The sequence below is a fragment of the Ascaphus truei genome, chromosome 4 (assembly GCF_040206685.1).
Source record: "Ascaphus truei isolate aAscTru1 chromosome 4, aAscTru1.hap1, whole genome shotgun sequence".
Lineage (NCBI taxonomy): Eukaryota > Metazoa > Chordata > Amphibia > Anura > Ascaphidae > Ascaphus > Ascaphus truei.
The window spans coordinates 301,495,787-301,523,040 of NC_134486.1; the positions used below are offsets into that span (position 1 = coordinate 301,495,787).

Sequence of the window (27,254 nt, forward strand, 5' to 3'; positions counted from 1 at the left end):
ATGATGCTATACATATTTCTGTCGTAATGCCACAAGCACATGGATTCTTGTGTGCTTGAGCAAAGCCGTAAGTAAGGCAGGAGTATCCATCATGGCAGCAAAAACCTAATGAATAACGCATGATGTAACAAGGCTTTTCTAGAAAAGGCTGCACACAAAATTGATTAAGGCTCATATTTACAAAGTGGTGCTGTTCTTTAAGGCACTTACAGGTGTCGAAAGACATCTTATAGCCCATTCTCAAATGGGCTGAAAGGTGTCTCCTGGTGCCAGAAGTTGGACCATGCCTATAACCCTTGCACTCCAGACTTGCAAAGCCTCAAACTACAGCAGTGACATTCTCTTTAGGTAAACAGGAGAGAGAGCTTGTTTTACCACTGAATACCACTGTATACAGTAAGCAATGTCACCTGAGCTCCCTCTTGGCTCAAGAGGAGAAGTAGAACTCAATATACAGAAGAAACTGTAAAGGGACTGACTGTTAGGAGACTCACCCCAGTAAAAAAACTCTGATAAGTTGCAAGTAAACAACTCAATATAGGCGTCTTCATCCTCTTGACCTTCAACTAGTACACGCTTAATACACTGTGTCCCCGGATAGGGAATGGTAAAAATCCCTATACCGATAAGGAACAAACCATTTGAAAAGAGATTCTACCACGTTGGCTGGTATGACAAAAATAACTTATGTGAGGAGAAATACAGGGAATCTATATAGTGGCTGTTGGATTCTCATTTGTTTAAACGTTGTCTTAACTCAAACTGAGTGGGACTGAATCACCATTTGTATGCACTGGAATACGATGGATGTAGAGAAAGAAATAAGAAGTACCGGTATCTGGTGGAAGTTGTATATACCACTGAGTAACTAACATTCCATTTGGTTTTTTTTTTCTCTACATATCTGGTGTGGTGCTACATATCCGGTTTAGAAGCACCACAAGCCAACAAGAATTAGCATAGCAAAAGAATGTTTTTGACTGTATTGAATTTCCTGTGGAAAAAAGACTATTAAATGTGAATTCAAATACAAATTGGTAAAAAAAGAAAAAAAAGAAGGAGAACAGACTTACCAAAGATTTATATTTTTTTTCAAGAAGTCGTAGCACCACTGTTCTACTGTAGTAGGCATGCTGCAATGCAAAGATTAAAATAATAATAATAATAATAATGCGAATGATGTTAAAACAGCATTTAATTCAAAATCCTGTGTGTTTTTTTAATACATTAATTGTGTAGTATTAGATAATTCTTAATGCATTTTTTTCTTTATTTCCCCCCCACTCTTTACGCCATTGGTAATGATTTTTCATGTATTAAGCTTCCATGGGTTGCTATAGCAACCATTTAGAAAGCCACATCACTTCCCTTTTTGAAATAGTCAGCCATATTGCGAGCCCTGGGAAGCAGGATCTTTGCCTATCGATTGATAGGAAAACGGGAAGACACAATGGGTCAAGTGGTTCTTATGTGCCTTCAGATTCTATATTTCTATGTTACCTGGCCAACACTGGTTTCATTAACTCTGTCAGCATTTCAAGCTTCATCAGGGACCCATTTGAGCCAGTGCTGATATTAAAAGCCGTTAGCCTCATTTTATAAACCTTTCCATATTTACAAACAAGACGGCAACAATACTATAAGAATCAGAGGTATCTTCAGTTCGTACTTCATACACACAAAACATGTAAACAACTATGCCACAAAAAATATTATTTTCTAAGTGTCAATCAGATTAGAAACTTTGAAAAATGTAATTTGTTTACCTGAATCATGTGAATGGTACTCAATTTGTCAGCTAATATCAAGTAAAGCATGTGTAACAACACAATTATAGGTGAAAACAATAATGGAGAATGCATTCCATACAAAGTTAACTGTATAGTAATGAAAAACAGCCCTGCACAGCTAAACATGCCTGTGGCGCTTTCTATAAGGGAAGGATTATAACCTTCTCAATAGCTTTTAAATGTGGCAAACAAAACTCTTGAATTGGATATCTTTTGCCGAGATCCAATCCTCTCCAAAATTTCATCCAACTTTGTCCATTTTAAGACACTGTGGAATTAATTTTTGTGCAAATATTCATTTGATAAATACATACAGACTTTAATTATTTTGCAACCAAAATATATATCCAATGAATCCTTCTCAGGAAAGATACAGACGTAGAACAATAATAATTCATAAAATGTATGTATGGATGATTAGTTTATTGCATTAGGTAATTAATTTCTCAAGTTGTATCTTACCAGATGCAATGATTATTACACTCTAACAGCGATATCCATAAAATGTCTGATACATTACTTAGTTAACATAATACAGTAGGTTCTCACACTTCCTTCTTCTAACAAGAAGGAAGTATATGTCAAAGTAAATGTCTCTTCTTTACATTACAATTCCACATGGAAGTAAACACACACACACACACTTTCAAGAAGATAAACTTTTTTTTTGTTTGTTTACCCTATGCAGATAAGGAACGTTAGAGAAAATGAGAGCCAGCAAGATGACTATTAATAGTTGCAACATGGAATTGGGCTGGTGCTGTGTTTTATGTCCAAATACAATAGGGTGCAAAGTTTAAACATTTCTTTAAAACAAGAGAGCTCCTGCAGTATACGATCATGATCAAGAGGTAAAACAGGAACATGGGTTTATGTAGGTAAACAAAACACATGAAGGTGAATAGGTTTAATTAAAAAGACAATACAAAAAGTAGGAGCATGCCCTATGTTGTGTTATGTCCTTCAAAGGAGAATCAAAAATCGTCCTAGCTCTCAAATAAAGCTTTGTATAAACGGTTAATTCTTTGCCCCTTCAAGGAAATTTGTACGACTATACATGACAAGATAAACAATGTTGTTTGCATTACCATCCATTTTTTGAACCACACTGCTTTCGTATCAATCAGTGCCAAAAAGAAAACTGGATCCAGAAAGCTTTGCGAAAAGGGCAGGCTTGGATCTTGAGAAACTGATAACAGGGACAATGTACTCTCCACAATTTCCTCCATATACCTTAATGAAAAGAAAGGGTGAGGGGTAAGAACTTAACATACAGAAATAAATGTTTGTCCTTCCAAATTATAGCTTGGCACTCAAATGTCCTCATTTCTGACTGCTGATATTATTATTATGCCCTGTTCTGAATGCAGGATAACATAAAATGGGGTGTTCCAACGCAGCTGCTTTGTTAGTGACTCACTTTTTAATTAAATTGGTAAATAGTAAAAAAAAAAGTAAATAAAACTACCCAAAGATACACCAAACACATTTACTATATGCATTCAGTGAAGACTTCCTGTATAGAAAAGTCAGTTTATTTTCTTTTGTTTGAATTTATTTTCATTGGTCTTATATACAGTATGCAGATGTTCTTTGTACATACATGTACAGACACCTTTCATTGGACTAACATGATAATTCTTCATATACTGTAGGAATCTTGCCTGATATATATGACCTCGTTTCACCAGCTTATGGAAAACCCTCAAGGTAGAGCTCCATGGTTAGTCAAATGAAAGCCATCACTCCCCACACAATTATATACCCATAATTTATCACTTTACTTTTCCGGGTGTCGAATCCAGAAAGATGGAGCCTCCTTCTGGTAGTCATTTAAAAGTCGAATCTAAGGAGACAAAAGTAATTTGATAAACCAATATGAATTAATAAGAAAGGCTATAGAAATTGAGCAAACTGAAATGTTATACTGCACCTTTTTCAACAAACGAACAATATCGGGTTTGGTTATGTCCACCCCAGTTGATAATGTAGGTATTGGATTTTCTCTAGAAATGAAGGAAATCTCTAAATGTTTGGCTGAAAGAAAACAAAATTGATAAATCCTGCATGTGATAGCATAAATGAAATTCTATTGATTTAATTCAGTAATGAAGAGCTCACATCTAAGTTATAAGAAATATTAACTTCTCCAGCAGTTCAGATATGAATTAACCATTTTGGGTTCACTACTATCTCAACTTCTTCTGCTGTGTACAGAATGAATTATTCCACACTATAATAGTCAAGAAAATCTTACTGCCAAGCAGAATGTGACTGTACAGTACAGTATAAAGTGTGATATTGCGAAGCCTGGAAAGAATTGTTAGATTTCAGGTTGTTCTCATGAGAATCATACACTTTTTTACCTTAATATGTTCTGGTCAGGAGGTCAAGGACATGTCGATGCAGCCGTTTCACTGGGGCCGTTCAACCGCCAGGACATTTTGGCCACCCCTCTAACCCCTTACCCTAACCTAAAAACCTTACCCCGTTAACCTTTTATTCTAAAACCCTTAATTTGTTAACCCCTAATCCTAACACTAATCACCTACATAGGGGCCGACACGGTAAGCGGCTAAACGGCGGTGAGTAACCGTCTCTTGGCAGCAGAAAAACGGCCACGTATAAAATTCCCATTTTGCAGGTTAGGTACCTTCTAAGAGAGACTAATGCAGATGTAAGTAATGTATTTTTGCCAATTATGATTGCTTATATTCTGCAAAAATCAACAAATAGCCATTATTTATATGTTAATTATATATAATATATAAATAGCCATTAGATATGCTGAAATTGCTTCTCTGGGGTCGCGCACATATACATTTCCTAGATATACACAAGGGCTAACTCTTAAAAGAAGATACCCCAAACCATAAATATATGGACCAGTGGGTTCTGGATTTCAAGACTGAAATAACAAGGGAGGACTGGGAAGATATATGGGAGAATGCGGGTAAAACCTCTATACTGTATGTATGGTAACAAAAGAGTATATAAAATTCTGTTATGTTGGTTTTACACCCCCAAAAGGTTAAAGCATAGGCCTGTGGGCCTATGATAGATGTTGGAGGGGATGTGAACAGATAGGAGACCTGGCACATATTTGGTGACATTGTCCAGTAATGCAGATGTCAATTCTGAAACTAATAAAGGATGCAACAGATATCACGATCCCGTTAGATCCAATTCTAATCATTTTGGCTAAACCCATAGCAGATGTGAATCAATATACATTTAAATTGATTCTGCATATCTTAACGGTGACTAGATGCGCTGTAGCAGCAGCGTGGAAAAAACACTCCCGCCCTCCAGAAGTGAGGTTATTAGAAGAGTCAATGAAGTTCAATTAATGCAGAAACTTACCTCATTTTTTAATCATACCCCAAGGAAGTATGATAGGGTCTGGGAGCCGTTAGATAGGGGCATGACCCCGGAAGGAGAGAGGGTCTGGGAGTGCCAAGTGTAAAATACGGTGTTTATGAAATGTTGTATGATGTGTAATGTGACTGTTGGGTTTGAAAGAAATGTGATACAAAATGGTTGTCCCCACCCCCCACCCTTTTTTTGTACCATTCCCTATCCCATTTATGTTTGTAAAATCTAATAAAAATATAGGTTAAAAAAAAAAAAAAATTGCTTCTCTGTACATTTTCCAACAACTGAATTTCCCCTAAATAAAACAGAAGGCTACAAACACATACCTAAACTTGTATAAACCTCTCTTGCCATGTTCAGTGGTGACGAAGAAAAAGTCTTTGCATAAAATCTCAATATCTTCTCCTGAAAACAAACAAATAGTTTTACTTCACAGGTGCTATTCCTGAACTAATAACCAAGCATACCATGATTAGAGAAGTGTGAATCAGGTCAAATTCATAGATTTTTATTTTTTTTCACAAAAAAATCCACAACAACTGAAGATTTTGCAAATAAATCAGCAAGAATTAAAATGCCAACTCTGTATTGCAAATTCATCAACATTTCTAAAATGTCTCTTACATTTTGTTCTAATTTCTTATACCGCAGACACTATACATTGGGCACACATCATCTGGCATATGGGATGGGTGCCAAGGTAGGCCAGATTTTTACAGGCATTGCAAACACCAGGCAGAATGAGAGTTAAAAAAAATAAAATAAAAAAAGGTTTATTCTAGCAGGATCCAGGGCAGGAAGGGAGCGATGTCATCAGGAACACCCAGAAAAAAAGACATAAAATATCATAGTGCAGTAGGTTAACTAAAAGAGGAATCTACAGTATAATAACTTGGCTCTTGTAGATGACCTACTTACAACAAGTAAAATAAAAAACAGCAAGTGGTTTAGAGGTGGTTCTTGGAGACTCCAGCTTGCAGTGACAGGTGGATATGGCCGCAGCATACAGCAGTAAATACTGATATCAGGCTGGATGGTATATTCATGAAGATCTCAACTCCCAGTCAGATACACGCAATCATGCAGGAATAGAGGGAAACCATAGTGTTGACCAGATAACACCAGATTTTATAAATAAAAAAGTATAGGACATCGCAAGGCCCGGACGTGACGACAGTGACGTGACGACAGACGCTTCCCATCCGCGACCGGACGAGGGGGCACCCTCGAGGAGGGATACTGAAGGGACTGGAGTTTCTATCTCCCGATTCACCGAACCAACTGCCTCAAGTAAAACTTTATGTGAATCTGTTCGTATATCACATTGTGAGTACATGTCCTATACTTTTTTATTTATAAAATCTGGTGTTATCTGGTCAACACTATGGTTTCCCTCTATTCCTGCATGATTGCGTGTATCTGACTGGGAGTTGAGATCTTCATGAATATACCATCCAGCCTGATATCAGTATTTACTGCTGTATGCTGCGGCCATATCCACCTGTCACTGCAAGCTGGAGTCTCCAAGAACCACCTCTAAACCACTTGCTGTTTTTTATCTTACTTGTTGTAAGTAGGTCATCTACAAGAGCCAAGTTATTATACTGTAGATTCCTCTTTTAGTTAACCTACTGCACTATGATATTTTATGTCTTTTTTTCTGGGTGTTCCTGATGACATCGCTCCCTTCCTGCCCTGGATCCTAACTATTTGTAAGGGAATCAGTGCATATTCCCTGGAAGGTTGAGAATATTTCAGCTATACCTTATAATTTATCTTATTTCCTTTTTCACATAATTGCTGTTATAGCGCCGTTCCAAGTCACTGGGTTTCATATTATTCTATCAGGAGCCAACAGCGAACATAAAAAAGGAGGAGAGACCGCACACTGCGCAAAGACAAGGCAACACTCACAATTCGTAGAAGAGTATCGGATACACTTAAGACGGCACACATGGATGATGAAAAGAAATTGACTTATTCGCAATGGAAAATGTTACACTACAATGCAATGTTTAAGGCCCATACACGGCCTTTCATCAGGTAAGTGTGCCGTGTATGGGCCTGTAACATCATATTGTAGTGTGACATGTTCCTTTGCAAATACAGGCAACTTCTTTTCACTATACATGTGTGCCGTCTAATGTGCATCATATACTCTTCTACAAATTCTGAGTGTTACAGTACCTTGTCAGTCAGGCCGTCTCTCCTAATTTTTCATGTTTCCAATACATAAAGTGTTACCACACTTTAAGAGACTAGCACCTTCCCTTGGTTTTCCAAAGAAAAAGAGACTGTTTGGCTCCACCCTGGAGTGTTTGGGAATTGTTCCCTAATTTTTTTCCTTTTAGGAGCCAACGGGGAGCAACACAATGACTCACCAAGACACGGGTTACAGGGGACTCCTAGCTCGCTAGGTGCAAGGCACTGCTGAAACTAGCTTACCCTAGATGCAGCCTTGATCTATCTGTTCCTCTATCCCAGTAACTCGGGATAGTCGCCTCTGGTTCAACAGTTCCCTTTCCAGTTGGCCTCCAGTCACTGAGACAAACCATTAACAGCTATGAAGCCCTGATCAGCATTGTTTTTATAGAACATCGGCCTCCCTCCGAAATCATAGAGAACCGGATGCCGACCAATCAGCAGAGACCTCTCCTTCACTGAGCCAGTCAGGTGCCAAGGGTTCAACCGGACGGACCAATCACCCAGCTCTTGCACTCTAAATTACTTGGTGGGAAAAAATAAATGTGGCCTGAGATAGCATCCATGGCATCGGAATGCCTCAGCTATCCACCAACTAGTGTGATATCTGAATGCGTATCCAGCACAGCTGGGTCTGCCATTACAGATCAGTATGGAAAGGCTTATGCCCATTAAAATGAAAGTTTTATTTCCCAAGACTATGTTACATTGGTCTCTGTCATGATGTCATGAGACATTGTGTATTTTAATGCATCTGGTGCATCAGGGGTTAATATTTTATTTTAAAATAACATCTGTTGGGGTTGTAACATGTCAGAACTTTTTTCAGCTTTGTGCTTAGCTTCAAAGAGGATTGATTGAAGTTGGGATCCCATCCTGTATATGGCCGATGGCCGATAAGCGTCGAGATAAGGGCAGTGTCTGGAGACTTGGGGATAAAATATGGCCTTTGTGACAAGTTTCTATAAACATGGTCTGTTTAGAGCAGCTTCAAAGGATTCTCTTGGGGGGGGGAGGTAAGGTTGGCAATGGGGTGTGGCTAAGAACATGAGCGGGACTTTATTAAAAATGAGAATCTCATGTGACGTCCTCTTCTGAACATGCTCAAAATTACATGTGTGTATCTGTGGAACCGAGTTCCACATAATGATTAAAGACACATCAGGTCAAGCAGGTACTAGGAGACAATTAATATTTCTCTTAAAGTTAGGATTAAAATGTTCATCTTTAGTCTCACTGTGTCCTCCATGAGTGCCTGAATGTATTGATGTGTATCACATGTGTGTAAGTGTTACAGAAGTGAAGTTATGAGTACATTTAGAAATGGGAAAGAAGTTTTAAACGTCATTTGGAGGGAGGTGTTTTACTCTGTTGTAAAACTGTCAATCTCACATCTCATTCACGACAGGGGCTGAGTTTATATTATTTTATTTATTTATAAAAATGTTTTACCAGGAAGTAATACATTGAAAGTTACCTCTCGTTTTGAAGTATGTCCTGGGCACAGAGTTATAAAAATACATGGTTACTTTAAAAGAACAGAGGTTATACAATCAATTCACAGACATTTCATGGACAGATAGAGTTGGAAAATTGGGTACAGAGGATAAAGGGCTTGTGAGTTTCAGATTGAAATAGAGCAGCTTTCACATCACCAAACATCAGCGAATGGTAGCAAACGGCTCACACCCTTTAGCTGCGCCAAAGGCTGTCCCGCCTTTGGAGCAACACAGATGTATACTGGGGTGGTTGAGATGCACTGCAGTCGTGAACACAAAGTTCTTTGTGTCCTCTTGGCTCATTAACATTCCAGTGGATGGGGTTCACATTCCACAAAGTACAAGCAAATGTTAACCCTTAGCACGCTGTGTAGGGAGCAGCTCTTGGGGAGCCCTATCACGCGGTCAGCCTTTGGGGCAACGCAGATGAAGGTTGTGTTCAATGGGAAAAAATTATATTTAAGTCTGGGCACGTATTATAATAATCAGAAGTCTACAGGTGTATCAGGGACCAGATATGGGATATCTCATTGTCTCTTACCAGTGAACTCTCTGGGATTAAACATGTCATAGGGTGATGTATAGCGTTTTATTTTATTTTAAGAAGTTGTTCTGCATTTTATTGTAACTATGTTTTTCGTAGCCCCTTTTCTGTAACCTAAGCACTGTATTTTTATATATATTAAAACATTTAATACTGTAAGTAATGCTTTGGTCTCTGAATTAACTATTGTACGCTTTGGTGGAGAGTATTATAGTGTTTGAACACATTTGGCTACAACTGATTTTGGTGTGTTAAAGTGCATGTTTTTTCTATAATAAACAAGGACCTGGGTCCCTGGCAAATATTAATTTTACATCTTATATTATTTGCATACCCCCAGGTGGTGGCAGTGGATAGATATGATTTGCAATTGAGCAGGGGTTAATATTAACTCACTTGTTCCTTGTGGAGGAGAAAGGTGGGTTGGCTAGAGTAGCCGTGTGTATTAACCCTTGTCACGTGCTCACTTGTGGGCTGTTCGTGGCGATGGTATATTGGGATGGATTGAGATCCATATAATTTGAGGGACCTTTGCGGAGGTGAAGGGTGTGGCAGCTTGCGGGTTGTGTATTTATACTGGATCCTGTAGAGGAGAAGTTGTCCATTTGACGGACATTTGCGGAGGTGAAAAGTGGGAGCACTTGCGGGCGTGAGTATTAAACCTTGTCCCGTACGCAGGCTGCGTGCCGCACGTATAGAAACAAAAATTCACCAGGCGCTCCCGCAGGTATATAAATCAAAATACTCTAATGCAGTAATAAACTCAAAATGAATAAAACTAAATAAAGCTTTATACAAACGATGAATGAACTGCAGCTCAACCTTCACCGCATCCTCCTAGTAGATCCTTGGGGTATGCTGGTAGTTGAGAAAAGTCAGGGAGCGCGATTCACCAGTGAACACATGAAAAATAAAACATAACAAACAAACAATAGTGCAACTCTGTGTATAAAAGCGGATCTCAGAGAGAAGACCACCCTGCCATATTGGCTGTTGCAGCATCTGAGGACAAGAGCGGTCACGTGTAACTCTTGTCTGGAGGGACTGAACCCGGAAGAACTGTGACGCGCTGACCGGAGGATACGCCGAGCGCAGTGTTCACCACGGTATTGCGACGTCACACTTTGGTGCATCCCCTCTGCCAGAACACTGCCCGTCCTGTACATGCCTTTTTTAAAAGGCTTTCTTGTAAGTCTTTATTGCCTACCGCTGCTGCGGTTCTTGTATACCCAATACACCATCTGAATCTTGGAACTGTTTCTGTCGCTTAATATGGGCAGATTTGCCTTGGAGTAACTTGTGATTTTGTGATTACTTTGTGTTATATATTTATATCTTAGTGAGCCACGGGTCCTGCTGATTCGCTTTTATACACAGAGTTGCACTATTGTTTGTTTGTTATGTTTTATTTTTCACGTGTTCTCTGGTGAATCCCTGACTTTTCTCAACTGCGTGCCGTACGTGACAGTCTCCATGACTAAATGGCTGTAAATTGAGCAAGTTAAACTATCAAGCGCTGCTGCTGCTGCTGCTGCTGCTGCATGCCAGCAGCAACATTGTGCCAATGGTATATCACCAGCATGCACTACCACCACAACCGACATCATCATTTCACAATTTATATTTTAATTTTTTTTTACATTCAGTGAGGGCCCACTGTGTAGAACATTGTTTTCTGATTGTTGCAACAGAAGCAGGGTCTAATGAGAGTAACTGGTCTGGCTTACTGTTGCTCGTGTGTGCGCAGAATCCAGGAGATGTTTCACACATCTTGCAAGCAAGCAAATAGAGAGCTGTAGGTGTGAAGACTTCAGACATGTAGAGCATGCTGTAGTGGTGGGGTTTGGTTTGTAATACAGCAGTAAGTCTCATTTTGTTAAAGATACACGTGACTGAGTGTTTGGGACTAGTAGGGTGATGGAAATATGTTAAACAACTTTTATTTCTCTTTTTATAAAAATACATATTTTTTTGTAACCTGCCAGTGTACTGTAGTACTACTGTAGGATGAAACATCTCTGCTTGATAAGCGGCACTAGGGCACTAAGGATCCATCACTTCAAAGTCCTACTGCGCCCCAGGATACGTTGCAGGGTTTAGCAGTGATCCACTGTAATATCTTTAGAGCCATCGTGTATAAGGGGAAGGAAGGACCAAAACTGAGCTCAGTTGACCAGTACCACCTACAGTATACTGCTGAGGCTCATTTTATTCTAAAACATCGCCGCTTTTTTCCTGGCTTTTTTCTCGAATGCGACGCACTTCACCGGGAGCATGCCGCATTCATGTTGCGTTCTCAGTCGCGGGTCATGCGCGGGTGACGCCTTTATTGAGAATGGTTCGGATTTAATAGGTTGCAATTCTTCGCGTGTCCGCCAGATGGCAGATATTCATGAATTGTAATGCGCATGCGCTTCAGTAATGGGTCGACTTGCAGATGTTTCGTTTAAAAAAGATACCACAGTGGGCTATTGTAAATTGGCCTTGAGACTGAAGGAAGAGGTTACAATAATGTATCAATTTAGGCTTTTCATATTAAAGAACGACAAGCACCAGTTTCTGTTATTCTCCAGAGACCCACCGCCGTGAGTGTTCAAGTGCAGCCCGTTTTCCAAAAACCCAACAGAACTTACGCGTATTTGATATGGGCCGCGATTAATGCAACAGATGATAAGAAGGCAACAGTTGTTCAAATTTATCAGTATTTTATCGAAAACTATGACTTTTACAAATTTTCGCCAGCTCCTCATGTGTGGAAGCGTGCAATAAAGAAAAGGTTATGAAGCGATCCATGTTTTTATCGTATTGATCCACAATTTATTGGAGGGTATTGGTGTGTATCAACGGCTTTTTCCTGTATCTATGATCATGCAGACGGCAAAAGGCGAAAGGTCGTGTTAAAACCAATTAAGAAACGACAGTCGCTGCCAAGCAATGCGCCAGCATCAGCACCGGCTTCCAATAACGGTCCCACCGTCAGTGACAACCCTTGCTGTCTGTCCAGCAAAGTAGGTGGTGTGGATGGAGCACAGCTTCAGACGCCCTGCAATGTGAAGCAGGGAAAAACAAAACCAGGCCACTCCGTGTAGTATCAAAAAAATGTATTAAGCCAGAAAACACATACAGGGAACAAAAATAGGACAAGTGGAACGCACCTACGCGTTTCGTACAATAGTACTTTATCAAGGTGAAGCAAGAGTGTAATAACAATCCATTTATACCCACCTTAGGCACTTCTAGTCCAATGGGCTGCGGCGTCATCCGTCGACAGCTGCAAGCAGTTGCGGCTGAGTGACGCCCACTCCCAAGGAACAGAGTGCATCAGGTAGTACGCTGGAGCTGCCACGTGACCTCCGTCGTGCCAAAGGGGTGACGCCATCAGCGTGCGGCACGTAGGCCAGTCGCGCTGACGCAACGTCCATCTCAATTGGTTGCGATACGTCACGTGATCTCTGTAGTTTTTTTCACAATATACAACTTTATTAGTGACACATAGAATATAAACATAGAATATAAAAACACCAAAAGAGGCTTAATAAACAATTCCATAAATCGGATCTAGGCAAGAAACTTATTAAGTCAATAAATCATAGATTCCCAGTATAGGTATATATATCTATGTAAAAGAACATAGTATATATTCATTCATACATACAATATGCAGTACATTATCAGGATTTATAATGAATCAAGATATAATCAGTATAATATAACCCTGCCTGGGACAAAAACAGAACCTTGCTAGTTCATGGAAGCTTGCAGAATAGATGTATATGTGATCATATAATATAATGATCAAAACAATTCATAGAAATGGAAAACTTGAAGTACAATATACATATATAATTAGTATTACATCTATGATAGGAGACATATGATACCCGATGTTGGATTCTATATCTTGATATAAGAAATGAACACAGATTGGGATTGCATAAATAGCTCAATAATATCAAAAAGTCCCTATTCTAACTTTGAACAGTATGCAATCCCAATCTGTGTTCATTTCTTATATCAAGATATAGAATCCAACATCGGGTATCATATGTCTCCTATCATAGATGTAATACTAATTATATATGTATATTGTACTTCAAGTTTTCCATTTCTATGAATTGTTTTGATCATTATATTATATGATCACATATACATCTATTCTGCAAGCTTCCATGAACTAGCAAGGTTCTGTTTTTGTCCCAGGCAGGGTTATATTATACTGATTATATCTTGATTCATTATAAATCCTGATAATGTACTGCATATTGTATGTATGAATGAATATATACTATGTTCTTTTACATAGATATATATACCTATACTGGGAATCTATGATTTATTGACTTAATAAGTTTCTTGCCTAGATCCGATTTATGGAATTGTTTATTAAGCCTCTTTTGGCGTTTTTATATTCTATGTTTATATTCTATGTGTCACTAATAAAGTTGTATATTGTGAAAAAAACTACAGAGATCACGTGACGTATCGCAACCAATTGAGATGGACGTTGCGTCAGCGCGACTGGCCTACGTGCCGCACGCTGATGGCGTCACCCCTTTGGCACGACGGAGGTCACGTGGCAGCTCCAGCGTACTACCTGATGCACTCTGTTCCTTGGGAGTGGGCGTCACTCAGCCGCAACTGCTTGCAGCTGTCGACGGATGACGCCGCAGCCCATTGGACTAGAAGTGCCTAAGGTGGGTATAAATGGATTGTTATTACACTCTTGCTTCACCTTGATAAAGTACTATTGTACGAAACGCGTAGGTGCGTTCCACTTGTCCTATTTTTGTTCCCTGTATGTGTTTTCTGGCTTAATACATTTTTTTGATACTACACGGAGTGGCCTGGTTTTGTTTTTCCCTGTTTCACATTGCAGGGCGTCTGAAGCTGTGCTCCATCCACACCACCTACTCTCCTGGACTTCTCATCGATGGATTGAACGCTACTGATCCGGAGAGTGCCCCCTGGATGAGCAGGTAAAGTGCCAATGTGCCTTATAAAATCCTGCTGCTCAATGGACATAGTTCCTTTTTATTAACTCCTAAGGGTAATCAATGTGTACATCACGGTGGTTGTCCCAACTGACTCCACTGGTCACTCAACCCTATAGTTGTTATTACATTATTGAGGGGGCACTCCTATATCGTCAGACCACCAAGCTTATGGTCTTATCTACAATTATGTGCATGAAGCTACCGGTTAAATTCTGAGCACCACATACACCACGTCCCTCTGTCTGTCCAGCAAGCCTGAGCCAGATTTCGCGTGCAGTTTCGAGCAAGCTTGCATGTACCTAAGCGATTTCCAGCCTCATCAGCTGACTGGTGTAGTAGTCCCGCTGCCAACTATCAACGTGTATCATTAAGAATAGGACTGGCAGTGGCCTGGCGCCGGCGCCAGCTGAATGGGAAATTCTATGGTGAGTATTGTTTCCGTATTATTTTCTGTGTTTTTTTTATTTTGACAATATCAATATCGGTGCGATTCAAAAGTCAAGCGATGGGGGCGCATGCGTGACGGCAAGGAGCATCGTCGCATAGGATAAGTGCTCCGTGCCTCGCTAGAATATATTGAAAGCAAAAACCTAACAAAACTGACTATTCAACGGAGCATTTTACTAATAAAGCCCCACACTATCCCGCAATGTCAAAGAAAACCCTCAAAATAGCCAAAAGGAAGGGGCTACCCGAGTATTTCAGCCGAGCTGGAGCGAGCGGTGCAGGGGGAGAAATGGCGCCATATTCGAATGCCAGATCGGAGACTGAGCCGGACGGGGAAGGTGAGGAGCGCGATAACCCGGCACTGCGCCCAGTAAGACAGTGCGACCTAGATAAACTCTACGATAATCTGAAAGTCCTGTTGCAGGCCGAGCTTAAAGACTTAAAGAAAGAGGTTACCGGACTGGGGGAGAGGACGAACGTCCTAGAAAATAAAGTGGACCAGTCGATCAGGGCCATTAAAAGACAAGACCGCAAGTACACCAGTCTCCAAGAACAAATAAATGAGCTGAGGGACCGCCAAGAGGACTCAGAGAACAGGGACAGGCGTAATAACCTCCGGATTAGGGGGGTCCCTGAAACTGTGCTGGACAGTGAGGATTTCATCCTGAAATGAATGGAGTCTCTGCTCCCTGACACCCCTAAAGAATACTTAGCCCTGGACAGGTGCCACAGAGCCTTGCGCTCCAAACCTCTAATGCATGAGCAGCCACGGGACATTGTGCTCAGAATGCACTATTACCGCTCAAAAGAAGCGGTACTCCACAAAACGAGACCCCTACCAGTTGTGGAATATGAGGGAGTGCGGATGTCTATATATCAAGACTTGTCCCCAGAGACACTGGCTAGGCGAAGGGCCCTGTTACCGTTCACCAAGACCCTGAGGGATAAAGGGGTAAGGTACAGGTGGACCTTCCCTTTCGGCCTGCAGGTAACAAAGGGAGGCAAAACTACCACTCTTAGAAGTCCAGAAGAGGGGCCAGCTTTCCTCCATAAGCTGGGCCTAGGTGAGGCTCCGGCAGCGGAGGATCCATCTATAGCCCTCCCAGAACCTGTATGGGAACAAAGGGCTAGATCCCCCAGAGAGCAAAGGGGCGCAGCACCAACTTAATGGGCTCAGATGAACAATAACAATAAAAAAAAGTTCAATGTGCGACGTTGATGAAGTTCCGTTAATAAAGTTACCTGTGATCTGGTCCCCGGCTACGGTGAAGTTGTCACCAGATAGAGACTCACCCCCGAGCGAATGAGGGGTGAGCCCTGACACCCCATCTACAGAAGTCCTGTGACAAAACAGCCTGAACTGAATCAGCATCCCTGTTGAGAGAATTTGCGGCCTACCTTTCTGATAATGGCGGCCCCCGACACAAGATGGCGATGCAGCTGAAGAAGGCGGGAATCCACGGTGAGCCGCAGGAGCAGGAAGGGAGCGGTGAGTGGGAAGCAGGAGCAAGCGCACGCACCTCCGCACTGGTGAGAGACGTCTTCCAAAATGGCCGCCTCCCGGATACGCGTCACAGCTGTGCCCCGGAAGAAGCGGCGCCATCTTGGAGGTGGCAAGGCTCGTTCTCACAGGCGCGGCCAGATGACGTCACCAACAGGACTAAGGGCAGCCGTAAGCCCCTGAGGCGTCTAGAGTGCGCCGGAAGGCCTGCGCAGGACTAGATTAGGCACCTAGCCGGTCAGAAGCGGGCTTTTTGAATTTTGAAACGTAGGAAGGAAAGGGAACATAGAAGAAGGGAAATAGCATAGCTCCATTAAGGGAATAAAGGTATAGTGAGAGATAGCCAGAGAGTTAGCTAGACGGGAGATGAGTGTGAACATGCAGAGGTGGAGAAATTTATAGAGACAAGGCTATCAGAGGGAGAAAGGAAGCAGATGGGAATTTACAATGGGCTAGGGAGGTAGCAAGTCGAAAGGAAGTGGTAGAGGGGAGTGTAAGGATGAGAGTAAGTAGGGAACTAGATTGTAAAAAGAATAAATAGGGAGAAGGGAGGAAAACAGAAAGCTATGGAACTGGGCAAGATAGATGGTGGGAGTGGTGACTGGAAGTAGAGAGTAGGGGGACGTGAATTAGGATTGGGTAGGTAGGTTATCAAAGAAGTTAGAGGAATGTTAGTAGGTGGGCGAAGTCAGACTGAGTGGGAAAAGAGAAGGGAAATAAGGAGCAGGGTAACGCAAGGTCTAGGGACACAGATTAGATTGATGGGATAGGGGGAAACCTAAAGAAAGAGAGACGAGAAAAAGTGGAGAAGCACATAAACACAGGCTGCTGAGGCTATGACACCACGGGACTAGCCGGTTACTCTATAGCGGTGAACAAAGCCGGGACAGACTCGGGTTAAGTTTTATTTATGTTAGGTTTTATTAATTCAAGCTCAGGAAGAGCGAGGCGGGAGAGGGAGGGAGTGACCTGCTTCAGAAATCCGTATGGGCCACGCACTAGGGGAGAGGAGGGGAGATCTCCTGGGCCCTAGTGAAGTCCTTTGGGACTGGTCGCGAGGGTTGAGTGAACTTCATCCCACGTTCCCCCCGGATGGTTGGAGAAGAGTCCAGTTTCCCAAAGGCGGTTATCTCGTCATGGAGGCGGCGTTGCAGAGACGACGATAACTCTATTGTCTTCTGTCTTGTCTAATGTTTGTTGTGTCCCCCCAAGTGTTCCCTTTTGTGTGCTCCCCCTTGTGTATTTCTGTAGGTGGTGACGTGAGGTATCGCAGTTCAAGAAGGAGAGGCGGTCGGGAACCTGGCCCAAGTGTATTACGCAGAAACAGATATCGGCAGCAATGTCATCTCATACTCTTAAATGAGTAAGGAACTCAGGCTAGTATCACATAACATTAAAGGGTTTAACAGCCCGGCTAAGCGTAGAATAGCCTTCCGTGATTATAAGCGTAAAGGGGCAGAAATTCTGTTTCTGCAAGAAACACACTTCTCTCAAGACAACTACCACAAATTCCTGGATAGGGATTACCCAACACACTTTTTGTCTTCCACAAAAGTAAAAAAGAAAGGGGTGGCCATACTAATTCATAAAAGAATACCGTTCGTACCCGATAAGACTTTCAAAGATAAAGAGGGAAGATTCCTCATAGTAAGAGGTGCAATCCAAGGGTTCCCAATTACCCTAGCAACAATATATGCCCCCAACGAGACGGCCCCAGGCTTTTTCTCTACCTTCTTTGGGAAACTCAACAAAGTGGCCAGAGGCAATATCATTGTCGCTGGGGACCTGAACAGGGCACTACGGGCGGACCTTGACAGATGTTCATCCACTAATATTACACACAGATCCGACATACTAACAATTAAAATAGGGCTACGTGACTGCCAACTAATTGACATATGGAGGGAACAACACCAGAGACTGAGAGAATATAGTAAACACAAAAAACAAAACTGTGCGCTACTACCTAACTACCTATAAAGTTTAAATGTATAAATATATACAGTGCAGTGACTATACCATCAATTTAGTGATAAAAAATTTATAAAAAATTAAACCACAACTCCCACAGTGAGATAATTAAACATTAAATAATAAGTGCCACATAACCGTGTTGGGGATAATGGCGTCTGCAGCTGTAAACGCAGGGGTGGCTCAGCACCCCACACACACTAAGAGAATGGAAACAAAAGAAAACAGCGCACAACGCCAAATAGTGAAGCAAATTCAACAATATATTATAGAATTAAAAAGGGGGTAATATATCTGCGTACATGAAAAAAGTTGGTAAAAGGCATGTAGTGTGTATCACACTGTTTACCACTCGGCAGCTGTTAGCTGTAGATTCAGGTGCTTGCTTCCCTCTGCTGCTGCAGCTCAGTTGATTCTGGGGCAGGACGTCAGTCTTTTCACTCCCAAGGGGATTTCCCTTCATGCAGCCAGGTTCAGCAGCTGGTACTGGGGCTCGGTGAAATCGCTCCTGCTTCCTGGCCGATATGAAGCTGCTCCTGTACCTCGGCAGGTGTATCCTCTGCACAGAGGTTAAAACGCAGCTTGCTGGGGTGCCCTCAGCGTGCCACGATGCAGCAGTGGTGGATTCAATAGGGAAGTTTGAACAGTCTTACAAAGTCTCTCACAAGTGTCCAAAACAGCACACAGGATGAAATAAAAACAGGACAGGCCAATACATAGACAAAGGCCAATGTAAGCAGATATAAGGCAATAGAATGTTACATCCAACTAGTTTCGTAGAATTAACTACTTCTTCAGGGAATAATTAGGCCATTACCCAGAGGTCTTAAATACCTCACATAGATACCTTATTGGTCAACCAATTAGGGATAGACCAATCATCTATAATAGGTAATGGTCTGCGTGATAGGGAAGATGTGTAGTTTACTTTTAAAACAACAACTTTATTAACAAAAAAAAACAAAACAATACCTAGTTAATATAAACTTACATATAGACAAAACCTAGCATAAATAATTAAAAACATGCTGGAATAAAAGAAACACAATATTAGTCGACTTAAAATAGACACCATCATTACTTGCATAAAAAGATGTAACTAGAAAAAAGCGTAGGATAAAGAAAGGAAAACAGAGATACAGAGATAAATGATACATCCCCTAGGTACAGAGGGGTGGTGAGCTAAAGATTCAATAAAGTGCCCAAATATCCACATCCTCATTTAACCCCTTAGGGGACATAGTATCTAACTTATGTATCCAATATGTCTCTTTAGAAGACAATGTTTTAACTCTGTCCCCTCCTCTTCTATTTACAGGAATCAACTGAATCCCCTTAAAAGTGAGACTTGACGGATCTTTATTATGGTGTATCAGGAAGTGTCTAGATACACTATGTTTTTCAAAACCATTTTTAATATTTCTGACATGTTCCTGAATCCGAACTTTAAGGCTGCGTTTGGTTCTGCCTACATATTGATACCCACATGCACATTCCAATAGGTATACAATATGTGTAGAGGTACATAGAATAAAGTCATCAATATTAAAAACTTCCTTCGTTACTTGTGAATAAAAAGTGTGTTTGTCAGGATGTTGGTATTTACAAATCGTGCAATTACCACAGATATAGTTGCCTTTTGGTTTAGGCCCTAGCCAGTTCTTTTTCGATGTAGTATTGCTCTTACTTATAAAAACATCACTAGGAGCTAACAAGTTTTTGATATTTGTTGCTCTCCTGTAAATAAACCGTGGTTTGACGTCAAGATGTGATCCCAAAATGGGATCATTGCACAATATACCCCAGTGTTTGTTAAAAACCCTTTCAATGTCTCTATGAACCAAATTAAAGTCTGTAATGAAAGCCACATTAAGAGTGTCCTTTTTTGTGTTTTGACCTTCTTTCTTTTTAATCGTGGATCTATTTTGAACTAACATATCCTTACGATCCATATTACGTACCCTTATGATCTCTTTCTAGAAGTTCCTTAGGATATCCCCTCTCTCTAAATCTCCAAAATAATTTGTTAGCCTGTTGGTTGAAAACCTCTAAACTACTACAGTTACGTCTGAGTCTCACAAATTGCCCCCCTGGTATGTTGTTTATCCATGTCTTTTTGTGATTACTATTCGCCATCAGCACATTGCTGGTATCCATCTCCTTAAAGAAGGTCTCAGTGTCCACGGTGCCATCCATTTTGGAAGTTAATCTTAAGTCCAAAAAGTCTATCTGGGTGGCATCCACCTTGTGTGTGAACTCAAGGTTGTAGTCATTCCTATTAAGGTTGGCTACAAATGCACTGGCTGAATCGTAATCACCATCCCACACACACAGGATGTCGTCTATGTAGCGTCTCCACACAACGACATTCCTGTGGTATGGTTGGTCGGGCATGATAAACTGAGACTCCCACCTTCCCACGTACAGGTTTGCGAAGCTGGGGGCAAACCTAGTACCCATTGCAGTTCCGCAAACCTGTAGGTAGAAAGTGGAGAGAAACAGAAAAGAATTATGTTTCAATATGAAACTGATAGACTCTAGAATAAATTCCCTATTTAATGGATGCAGATCAGAGTCTGAATCCAGAAAAGAATTAACAGCATCCAACCCTTTCTGGTGAGGTATTTTAGTATACAGGGATTTTATGTCACATGTAATCCATACATATGAACTTTTCCATTCAAAATCTTTAAATAAGTTTAGAACTGCTGTTGAGTCCTTCAGATAAGAGGTTAATTTTCCAACATACGGTTGGAGAAAAAAATCCACATATTGACTAAGGTTGGCTGACATAGATTGTATACCTGACACAATTGGGCGTCCAGGTGGGTCAACCAGAGCCTTATGAATTTTCGGCAGGTGGTAGAATATGGGTATCCTAGGAAATTCAGAAAATAAAAAAGCAAACTCTGTTGTGTTGATGACGGACAGGGCTACTGCGTTGTCTAATAGTGCTTTAAGCACCCTTAGATATTCAGCTGTAGGGTCCTTAGGTAATTTTACATAGGACGATGTATCGTTGAGAAGCCTTAGAGCGTCTTTTTCGTAGTCACACCTATTTTGGACTACTACGCCCCCACCTTTATCTGCCTGTCTTATAATGAGGCTTTCGTCATCACGCAAAGTTTTAAGGGCTAAGGACTCACTTGCACTGAGGTTGTGTTTAATATCACCTGACTTAAAATTACTAGATAAAATGTTAAAATCATTGATGACCATATTAAAAAATGTATCAATATGATGACCCTTGGAATGTGCGGGATAAAACTTGGATTGGGTTTTAAAATCAGTATGTTTGATTTTAACTTCCGTATCTATATTACTCACAGAAACCATTGCAGCCTTGTCAGAAACAAGATCCCTATCGTGTTTCAGAAAATGTCTCTTTAGGGTAATATTGCGAGTGAACTTATGTAGATCTTTGAACAGCTGGAAGGAGCTGGGTCCACAAGTTTTGGAGAAACTCAAACCCCTTCCAAGTACGTTCAATTGATCCTTGTTCAAAGCTGTTGAGGAGAGATTAAAGACCCCTTGGTTTACTACGGTGTTCTTTCCCAAGAGTACTCTCTTCTTTTGTGCTCTGGTCCCTCCTCGTGTTCCTCGTCTGATGTAACCCTTTTCTTTCTTTTCTCTTGAGGGGTATTCTGTATATCTTTTACTGTGTTCACCTTCCTTTCTAGTCTGGTTCTTACCAAATCTAAAAAAGAAGGTGAATCTGTAGTGGGTTCCGGTCTAGCAGGGCGTTTAGGTGAATATCTAGGGGAGATCCTGGGTGAGTATTTAGTTGTTCTTGGATGAGGGTCTTTATGCTCATATTCAAAATTCCTATGTTGGCCCTGTGGCCTTGAGCTATATCTAAAGCCCTCAATGTAATTTTTCCCTTTATAGTTGGGATTACGATACCCATTACCATGATTAGAGCGTGAGCGATCTCTGTCTGATCGGTCATTTTTCCTGGTTCTGCTCTCTCTCCTTTGTTCATAGGTGTGGTAATTTTGTTGTCTGCTCTTTGAGTGTGCAGATCCCCCTCTTCCTTTTTATGGGGGATATATTCATCACCTACTACTCTTCCTCTATCCTTTTTAGCCCAGTCCCTTTGTCTCTCTTGCTGATAATCTAGTTTGTCTCTTAAAAATTTATTGTGTTTCGTTTTAAAAAATCAAAAAATTTACAGGAGAGCAACAAATATCAAAAACTTGTTAGCTCCTAGTGATGTTTTTATAAGTAAGAGCAATACTACATCGAAAAAGAACTGGCTAGGGCCTAAACCAAAAGGCAACTATATCTGTGGTAATTGCACGATTTGTAAATACCAACATCCTGACAAACACTTTTTATTCACAAGTAACGAAGGAAGTTTTTAATATTGATGACTTTATTCTATGTACCTCTACACATATTGTATACCTATTGGAATGTGCATGTGGGTATCAATATGTAGGCAGAACCAAACGCAGCCTTAAAGTTCGGATTCAGGAACATGTCAGAAATATTAAAAATGGTTTTGAAAAACATAGTGTATCTAGACACTTCCTGATACACCATAATAAAGATCCGTCAAGTCTCACTTTTAAGGGGATTCAGTTGATTCCTGTAAATAGAAGAGGAGGGGACAGAGTTAAAACATTGTCTTCTAAAGAGACATATTGGATACATAAGTTAGATACTATGTCCCCTAAGGGGTTAAATGAGGATGTGGATATTTGGGCACTTTATTGAATCTTTAGCTCACCACCCCTCTGTACCTAGGGGATGTATCATTTATCTCTGTATCTCTGTTTTCCTTTCTTTATCCTACGCTTTTTTCTAGTTACATCTTTTTATGCAAGTAATGATGGTGTCTATTTTAAGTCGACTAATATTGTGTTTCTTTTATTCCAGCATGTTTTTAATTATTTATGCTAGGTTTTGTCTATATGTAAGTTTATATTAACTAGGTATTGTTTTGTTTTTTTTTGTTAATAAAGTTGTTGTTTTAAAAGTAAACTACACATCTTCCCTATCACGCAGACCATTACCTATTATAGATGATTGGTCTATCCCTAATTGGTTGACCAATAAGGTATCTATGTGAGGTATTTAAGACCTCTGGGTAATGGCCTAATTATTCCCTGAAGAAGTAGTTAATTCTACGAAACTAGTTGGATGTAACATTCTATTGCCTTATATCTGCTTACATTGGCCTTTGTCTATGTATTGGCCTGTCCTGTTTTTATTTCATCCTGTGTGCTGTTTTGGACACTTGTGAGAGACTTTGTAAGACTGTTCAAACTTCCCTATTGAATCCACCACTGCTGCATCGTGGCACGCTGAGGGCACCCCAGCAAGCTGCGTTTTAACCTCTGTGCAGAGGATACACCTGCCGAGGTACAGGAGCAGCTTCATATCGCCAGGAAGCAGGAGCGATTTCACCGAGCCCCAGTACCAGCTGCTGAACCTGGCTGCATGAAGGGAAATCCCCTTGGGAGTGAAAAGACTGACGTCCTGCCCCAGAATCAACTGAGCTGCAGCAGCAGAGGGAAGCAAGCACCTGAATCTACAGCTAACAGCTGCCGAGTGGTAAACAGTGTGATACACACTACATGCCTTTTACCAACTTTTTTCATGTACGCAGATATATTACCCCCTTTTTAATTCTATAATATATTGTTGAATTTGCTTCACTATTTGGCGTTGTGCGCTGTTTTCTTTTGTTTCCATTCACTGAGAGAATATACCTTCTACTCGCATCCACATGACACATATAGCAGGATAGATTACTTCCTTGTATCCAACAGAATGGTCCCTGGGGTCTCTCACACCGAGATCCATGATATTTCATGGTCTGACCATGCATCCATAGAGCTGCGGTGCACACTAATCCCACTGGACAGACCTAGAGCGAACTGGAAACGAAACAAAATCTTGTTGAAAATCCCAGCCCTACAAATGGAAATTGGGGAAAAGATCACACAATACTTCGAGGAGAATGAGGGGAGTGTGGCTACCCACTCCACACTGTGGGAGGCCCATAAGGCTACCCTCAGGGGGGTCATTATAAATCTGGCTGCTAAGAGGAAAAGAGAGCGGGAAGGTAAAATTTTGAAGCTAGAGGAACAGCTAGCGGAGCTCTCCTCCCTTCATAAAAACAATAAAAATGCCCACACGTTGACTCAAATACTAGCCACTAAAACTAGTCTTAACCTCCTCCTCTCCGCCCAGGCTGAGAAGGAATTGACCTGGTCCAAGCGGAATTTCTATGAAAAAGCTAACAAGCCGGACACACTACTTGTCAATAAGCTAAAAAATAAGCTTCCAAATTATCACATTCACGCGATTCGAAATCAAGGTGGGGACCTTACCTCCATCCCAGCGAACACAGCAGGGAAATTCAAAAAGTATTACGAAATATTATACAATGGAGATAAGGTAACCCATACCCCAAAAACAAAGGAAGATTTACGGACCTTCTTAAAAGAGGCGCAATTACCCATTTTGAAGAGATGCGATAGGGAGGCACTCCAGTCGGATTTCACGATGGAGGAACTCTCTGGGGTCATCAAAGCACTAAAACCGGCTAAAGCCCCAAGGCCACATGGCTTCTCAAACTTATATTACAAGAAATATTTAAAAATTCTAGCCCCCCACATGTTAAAATTATTCAATGAAATCTTAGCAGGGGCCTCATTCCCAGGACAAATGCTCCAAGCCTCAATATCGGTGATCTATAAACCCGGAAAGGACCCGGCAGACTGTAAGAGCTACCGGCCCATTTCACTGATTAACTCGGACCTTAAAATATCCTCTAAACTTATAGCCAACAGGGTGGGTAGTGTTCTTCCCGGGTTGATACACACGGATCAAGTAGGGTTTATCGGAGGTAGACAAGCGGCAGATAACACCAGGAGAATTATAGACATAATTGATCTGGCCCAAAAGGAAAAAATCCACTCCATGGTGTTAAGTCTGGACGCTGAGAAAGCCTTCGATAGAATAGACTGGCCCTACCTTTCGGAAACACTGAGAGCATTTGGCTTTGAGGGACGCCTCCTGTAGGCCATAGATAAAAACCCAACAGCAAGAGTGAGATATCAAGGCTTCCCTTCAGAACAGTTTGAAATCAAAAGCGGAACACGTCAAGGATGCCCACTGTCGCCACTACTGTTCGCCTTATGTATAGAGCCTTTGGCGGCACACATCAGACTTAACCCAGATATCTCTGGTATCCCAGTGGGAGACCAAATGCACAAAGCCACGCTATATGCGGACGATGTCATTCTCACAATAACCAAACCTCTCACATCTCTCCCAAATATATTCAACATACTGGGCAAATTTAACCAAATTTCGGGATTTAAGATCAATCAGTCTAAATCAGAAGCCCTCAATATTAATCTACCAAAAGAAGTCGAAAAACTGATTGACCTCAATTTTCAGTTCAAATGGCAACCCTCCGCGATCAAATATTTAGGGGTTTATCTCACAAGGGAATATAAAACTTTGTATAAAGCAAATTTCCCCAAGATCATAAAGACATTGGGGGAGGATCTCCGAACCTGGATGAAGGGGAGCATCTCATGGATTGGGAGGATACATAGCGTGAAAATGAATCTCCTCCCAAAGATGCTATATCTTTTCCAGAGTCTCCCTATCCCATTGGTACAGGCGGACATCCTCTCCCTCCAGTCAAAAATTATGAAGTTTATCTGGAATGGGAAAAATCCAAGAATTACTAAAGGGATTTTAAAACGTCCCACATCATGCGGAGGGTTAGCGGTGCCTTGCTTGCAGGCCTACTATAAAGCAGCCCAATTAGGGCAGATTTTCCAATGGCACACAGACCCAAGCTTATGGAGATGGGTCGAGTTGGAAAAGAGATGTTGTGCACCAATTGAAATCCGAAATTTAATCTGGCTACCCAGAGAAGGGGTACGCAAGATGAACAACCCACTACAGACCATGGTCAATTCATTAAAAGTTTGGGAGGCCACGAAATTCAAATGTAACTCGACTACCAAAACATCATTAATGACACCAATAGTGGGCAACCCAGACTTCGCTCCGGGCCTGAATAGAAAAAATTTCTTGATTTGGACTCAGAAGGGATTCTCCCGCCTAAAAGATCTGGAGGGCATAACGACCATACAAACATTTGACCAAATTAAATCCTCTAAGAATATCCCAAACAGCAAATTTTTTAGGTACCTCCAGATCAGAGATTTCTACAACAAAACGCCAATTCGACCGGCGCAAACAAATTTTGAGCAGCTGTGTTCCAGAGATACGGACACAAGGGGACTCACGTCTAGAATGTACAGGGAAGTGATCTGCCAGAAGTCGCCCAATGACAATAGACTGAGATACATGAGACACTGGGAATCTGACCTAGGAGAGACTTTAGAGGACGACGAATGGGACAGAATTATTCAGGCGGCGGCGAAAAGCTCAATCTGCACCACATTAAAGGAGAACGCATATAAAGTCCTTATGAGGTGGTATTACACGCCGACGCGCTTAGCGAAATTCGTAAAAGGCTACTCTCCTCTCTGCCCTAAACAGTGTGGGGAGGCAGCAGACCTCCGACATATGCTGTGGTCTTGCACTAAGGTGGCCCCTATTTGGGAACAAATCAGAGATTGGATTCAGCGGATTCTCGATTTGGAGATCCCCCTGTACCCGTGGCTGTTCCTATTGGGCAGGCGGATCCAGGGTCTGTCAAATGCGTCGCATAAATTAATCGCGCATTTTGCTACTGCCACAAGATGTGAGATCGCAGCACTATGGAAACAGCAGGAGATACCAATTATCCCTAAGATCAAAAATAGAATTTGGCATGTTTGCCGGATGGAACAATTAACGAGTTTAGTTAATGACTTCGGCACAAATTTTCTAAAAGTCTGGGATCCATGGTTGACCCAGGTAGAAATCCCAGGAGTGGATGCCGCCTCAATC

The 27,254-nt window shown here is 41.3% G+C and overlaps 1 protein-coding gene across 3 annotated transcripts in view; it reads right to left on the reverse strand.

The window, feature by feature from the left end:
- The window catches only part of TBC1D32 (TBC1 domain family member 32), a 335,208-nt gene that overhangs the window by 263,816 nt on the left and 44,138 nt on the right, over positions 1-27,254 (reverse strand). For all 3 annotated transcript variants that reach the window (XM_075597756.1, XM_075597753.1, XM_075597754.1), the window contains 5 exons: positions 5,492-5,570; positions 3,724-3,827; positions 3,575-3,636; positions 2,879-3,023; positions 1,074-1,133 (listed from right to left, as the gene is read on the reverse strand). In XM_075597756.1, coding sequence (XP_075453871.1) covers positions 1,074-1,133; positions 2,879-3,023; positions 3,575-3,636; positions 3,724-3,827; positions 5,492-5,570 — 450 coding nt within the window. The remainder of the gene's footprint in view (positions 1-1,073; positions 1,134-2,878; positions 3,024-3,574; positions 3,637-3,723; positions 3,828-5,491; positions 5,571-27,254) is intronic.